General features: G+C 39.9%; 1 protein-coding gene across 4 annotated transcripts in view; it reads right to left on the reverse strand.

Annotated features, from left to right (window-relative positions):
- The window catches only part of LOC106521875 (spermatid perinuclear RNA-binding protein), an 88,553-nt gene that overhangs the window by 18,132 nt on the left and 64,895 nt on the right, over positions 1-5,526 (reverse strand). For all 4 annotated transcript variants that reach the window (XM_014014625.1, XM_014014626.1, XM_014014623.1 and 1 more), the window contains exons 7-8: positions 996-1,091; positions 787-898 (exon numbers count right to left, since the gene is read on the reverse strand). In XM_014014625.1, the coding sequence (XP_013870079.1) occupies positions 787-898; positions 996-1,091 (208 nt within the window). The remainder of the gene's footprint in view (positions 1-786; positions 899-995; positions 1,092-5,526) is intronic.

The raw sequence follows: 5,526 nt of genomic DNA on the forward strand, positions 1-5,526 counted from the left end.
ACAACTAAATAAACAACTAAATAAACAAATATTAAATGTGAAAGATTACATCACTTGTCCAGCCCCTGAGCTGTTGGCTTTAAGTAACTGTGGCCTCCTGATCAATTCAGATGAACCCCCAGCTTCGCGTTCGGGGGTCATAAATAAGCTGCTTTTAAGCCAGCATTAACCATAAACTACATTTCCCATAATGCATGTCGATTATTTACCCAAAAAATGAAAGCATAAAAACAATAGGTGGAGCTGCACAGCGTTCAAAAGTAGACGTTTAAAATTTCCATTTCACTGCATTTTCACCAGACACTGGGAATTTCCCACTTACAAGTTATAAATTTAAACTGGAATGCACCTCCAGTGGGAATTCCCTGTGGGAAAGTGGGAGAGTTCAGAATTCAAGATGGCTACCACTCACAACTCAGTGAATAAAACTCTTACTTTTACTTTTAATAGTATTTCTGGTTTTATATACATTTAGTCAGTAGTACAGGTAGTACTTTTCAGTAATTATAAGAGGACGTGTTAAAATGCTGTTTCTATGCAGGAAATACCAGGTAGAGCTCAGTTACTGTTTGTTAGCGGAGCTCAGGGAAGTGATTTTTCATGTTAAAAATGAAACGTCAAAGTTAACTACAACTGGCCCTTGGTGAAAATAAGTGACACTCCTGCTGTAAACTTTACTTTTTTACACATGGTGTTTAATAGAAGCTGCTGGGCTGAGGGTCATGTTTGGTAACCATATGCTGAATTTATCCACAGTCTCGTGCAGCTGAACCGCTGATCACCGACCTGGTAAAAGGACTCCTGAGGCGATGCACTCCATGACGCGGCGCAGGGCCTCACCTGGACCCAACGGCCGGTTACAGGTGGCTATGGCCTTTTCACAGATCACCTCCAACGGCTGCCGAGGCAAAAAAAAAAAATGGGGCATCGACACTGAGAAAAAGTTGCTTTCATAAAAGTTTTTAAACACGACTGACTGTGATTCCGTCACGTACCCATCCTTTGAGAGGCTGCCACTCCGGCAGGCGGTTGCACATCTCTCTGAGAATCCTCAAAACGACCACGCAGGACTTCAGGTCCGTGACCCGGGCCTGAGGGGTGACAGATGGACGGAGTGAGGAGCATTTCAACAACATGCTGCTGACAGCAGTAACACACACAGGAAGTAAAACCATCTCAACGCAACAACTGAGACACTGCATCGTTTTCAGACTTTTACATTCTAATTTAATCAACACAACCCTTTCTTAAATTTACAAACGTTTCTACATTCTGCATGTTTTATTCAGCCAGAAAAAAAAATCTGCTCTCTTAGATTCCTCCTCTGAAACACAAATATGTAACATCTCGTCTCATCTTTATTTACAAAGACCTTTATATACAACACATTTCACTAAACAGATTTATAGCATGCACTGAGAGAAGAAAAACAAAGTCCTACACTACCTAACATCCCTTCTAAGACTGAACGCTCAACATGAATGTGGAGATAATTTATTTGTAGAAGAGTTTTTATTAAAGGAATGATTGTTTTAAGGACTGCATGGATGCTTCCTGTTGTCCTGCTCCTCTAACAAACTGAAGGACTTTATTATTCAACAGTAACATCAAACTGCTAAAAGAATTTCAAGATTAGCTGATGAACATTTAAGAGAAGATGGCGATTAAAGGTAATTACGCCTAACCATTAAAGCACAACAAATTATCTGAGAGATTTACTGAGACTTTAATTAGTGCTGGATGGCTGCTAATAAAACTAAAAAGGAATTTCTCTGGGGTGGAACAGACACAGTGGATGAAATGTCACTGATTGTGTCTCCTGCTGCTCCAAACAGCTGAAAGTGAAGCAGCCAGAGGATGAAGGAGGACTCGCTTTAATCGTCGTCGTAAAGTCGAGCTGACGGACCTGAAAAATCTTCAAACCGTTTGGCATTTAGCTCCTCGTTCCCCCCGGACCTCCGCTCTCATCGGCGGAGCTGCAGGTCAGCAGAAACATTTACTGAAGCTTTTCTTCGTGACCTCGTGGGTTCTTGTTCTGTTCGACCCAAAGCACCTGTGACCCGTCACATCAAACTGAGGAGTAAAGCCCTGCTCTGACCAGGTTAGTTTTACCTACAGACCACACGCTGTTTGTAATAACTGAAGATTGTCTGTGTTGTTGTGTTCCAGTAGTTCTGGGAAGTGGTAATTTCCCAGTTCCCATTGGTAGATTTAAACTGGAACCTCCAGTGGTAATATTCCACTCGTAAAGTGGAAGGAATGAAACTGCCCCCAATTTCGATTTCAAGATGGCGGCTACTCGCAGCTTTAGAAAGTTAACTTCATACTTTTACTCTTAATTATATTTCTTAAATTCTTTGTGCATGTTTAATCACTCGCACAAGTAGTGTGTTTTCTGTGCATACATTAAAATCAATGTTTATTTGCATGATGTACGTAGTATAATTCTCTTTTTGTTATTGTTTATATTGTAGCAGTGTTGTAGTAGCGGTAGCAATAATCGCCTGTCGGCTAAAGCCTGAGTCACACTACAAGATTTTAAAACAGTCGGACGATTTTCAAAGACTGACAAAGCCCACACATGAGGATAGAAAATCATGGATCTACCAGGTTTGGCCCTTCAGTGTGTGGTGTACAGACACACGGCAAGAGACATCACACCACACACGAAAATATTTTTCATTCATGAACTGTCAGATATTAAATCACGCGAGACTTCCTGAAATCTCGCGAGAATTCATATGTCCGAGGAAAAATCTCACGTGACCTCCAGAGAGACGTGAGTTCAGAGTAAATAAACATTTGCAACAAGGAAGAAACAATGTTCATCGTTTGTGGACTATTTTTTAACAAAAACAATTCCAAAGGACTTTTAACATCCAGCAGACTTTCTGCTGAGTCACGACAGTTTTTTGTCTTCTGTATTTTGGAATCCCCTCTGTGTTTACGTCACCTCGCTTTCTGATTGGCTACACGTCTCATTCAACAGGCTGAGAGCTCAGGTGAACGCTACACACACTGTGATATCAGGCCAAAAAAATCAAACATGTTGAATAACCCCGATTTGAGGTCGGAGCGATCACGACATCCTTCCGAGCCGACTAGATCACTCTTAACTCACCACTCACAGTGGGAATATCTGCTCAGATTATCTTTAGAGCCATCACGATAATCTGGACTTCCTTAAGATTGTCAGAAGGGCAGAAATCGGCCTGATTATCTTGTAGTGTGACTCAGGCATAACTGGAATGCAGCTTTATATGTTTTTTTGGAAAATGACGTCACTACCATTTACCAGTTCCGGGAATACGATGTAAATGGAACGCACCATTAATCCCGTGCAAATCGGTCATGTCAGTAATTTGTAACTGAAAAATTACTGAACTCTGAGGTCCTGATAATACTAATCCAATGTGAACAGGCACAGGAGTGGGATGTATCCAATATTTATTTAGTAGGGGTGCAACAATACATGTGCCCGCATCGAACCGTATCGAACTGTGCTTTAGGTTCAATACACACTTGTATGGAACAATACAGATTTTTAAAATTTATTTTATCAGCTTGTCTTCTGAAGATGCTCTGTGTTGAAGGATCAGTGGATCTGTGTTCGACTACTCCACCTAGGCTGCCTTTTTGAGTGCAGATCCACTGAGAAACTTGCTGTTTCAGCAACATTTAATTTAAAGACTGTACTTTTGAGGTTAAACAAATGTTCATAATTAATTTAAATGAATTACAAGTTAAAAGGGGTATGGACATTTCTCTTTTGTGTATCGAAAAAATATCGAGCTGAATCGTGAATTTTCTGTATCGTTGCACCCCTATTATTTAGGAATTTTTTGTTTCCTCAGCGCATTATTTGTTTGTGGTGAAAAATGGAGGCTGGATTGGCATGCCTTGAAAACGTTTTGGGTCCTGGACCAGCAAAACCCTACCGACCCATAACGTGCAACATCAAAAAGAAAATGCTGCAAATGGTGGCTCACACTGAATCTGAAAATGTGCTGACTTACTCCTCAGGTGGATGTGCAACACATTCTCACTCCCGAGTCGTCACATATTGACATTTTTCAAAGGTCCCTTTGCGTCCAATTTTGACGCATCAGGTACCCCCCTCGCGTCAGTCCTTGCCGCCCGCGGCTTTTCCGGGTTGCGCCACCAGGGGTCTTTGGGTCGGGGGTCTGAGGTTAACATTAGGGATCAGGATAAATGGTTAAGTTTAGGGACTGGGGTCAGGGATAGGATGTCTACAGCGAACATTAGGTAATTTTAGGCTTTGCAACACGTAGTTGCCATGAATTTCCTACATTTTCTAAAAATGGTTAATTTTACGTATCAGGGTTAATGGTTAATTTTAGGTACTAGGGTCTGGGACAGGATGTCTAAAGTGAATACACGTAATTTCACGCTTTGGGACGGTACTATTTGTGCATTTTCTACACTTTGAAAAATTACGACAACAGATTCCGCCCCATCCCGTCAAAATATGACGCAAGGGGGGTACCTGATGCGTCAAAATTGGACGCAAAGGGACCTTTGAAAAACGTCAATATGTGACGACTCGGGAGTGAGAATGGGTTGGGATGTGATGTGTCACATACGCTGTGTTACTAATGGCTCGAGGTTGTGGAAAATTAATGCTGTTATGAGATATAATCATCCGTTAATTTATTATCATCATATGAAAGGCCATAAAGCAATCATCATTGCTCAAGTTTGGTATTTTTTCCAGCTATTGTGCTAAAATTTGTTTTATGTGAGGCGAGTATTCTCCATCGCTTCAAGACGCTCGTTTAATTTCTTTATTTCTTCAGAAATAAGTCAAACATAAACAGTACTGTCTGATGTTTCAGTCACAAAGCTGTTATCTTTCCCAACCTGACCTGAGCTGTCAAAACACGCCCACTTCAAGCTTTTAAAATGTAAAACAACCAACAGCGAGCATTTTTAAACCCTTTCAGGAACTCTTTTCTAGTAAAGTGTTTGATATGATCCAGGCACCTGATAAGAAACATAGATTTAAATTATTGTAAGCTAGAGAATTTGCATTTTCTACAAAAACGCAGCGTGAATGCTTGATGCCAAAAGAGTCTTGCAGAAAAAAGAGAAAAAGATTAACAAAATGGTTTGCAATTTGTTATAAAATAGCTAAAAAAGATGAAATTAGTAAAAAAGTGGCTTCATTTAGCACAAATAAGCAAAGCACAAAGTGGCTAAAATTATCACAGAAAGATGACACACTGATTGTACTGTTGTGCTGCTGTTGTGTCACACCCTCTACTGTGCTGAAATTTATCTTTTTAATTTTTTATTCTTTTTTTAGTGTGCTTATGTATATATATATATATTTTTTCCTTTTTTAAAAACTTTTTTATTGTTCTTAAACTGTTTTCTTAGACCTTATAATGTTTTTTCTATCATTACTGTTCTACAGTGGTTCCCAAACTTTTTATCTTCTGACCCACAAAATATTCATGGCAAAAACTTGTGACCCCAAATATTACTGGTCTGAGTACATGAACT

Source organism: Austrofundulus limnaeus, unplaced genomic scaffold (assembly GCF_001266775.1).
Source record: "Austrofundulus limnaeus strain Quisiro unplaced genomic scaffold, Austrofundulus_limnaeus-1.0 Scaffold117, whole genome shotgun sequence".
Lineage (NCBI taxonomy): Eukaryota > Metazoa > Chordata > Actinopteri > Cyprinodontiformes > Rivulidae > Austrofundulus > Austrofundulus limnaeus.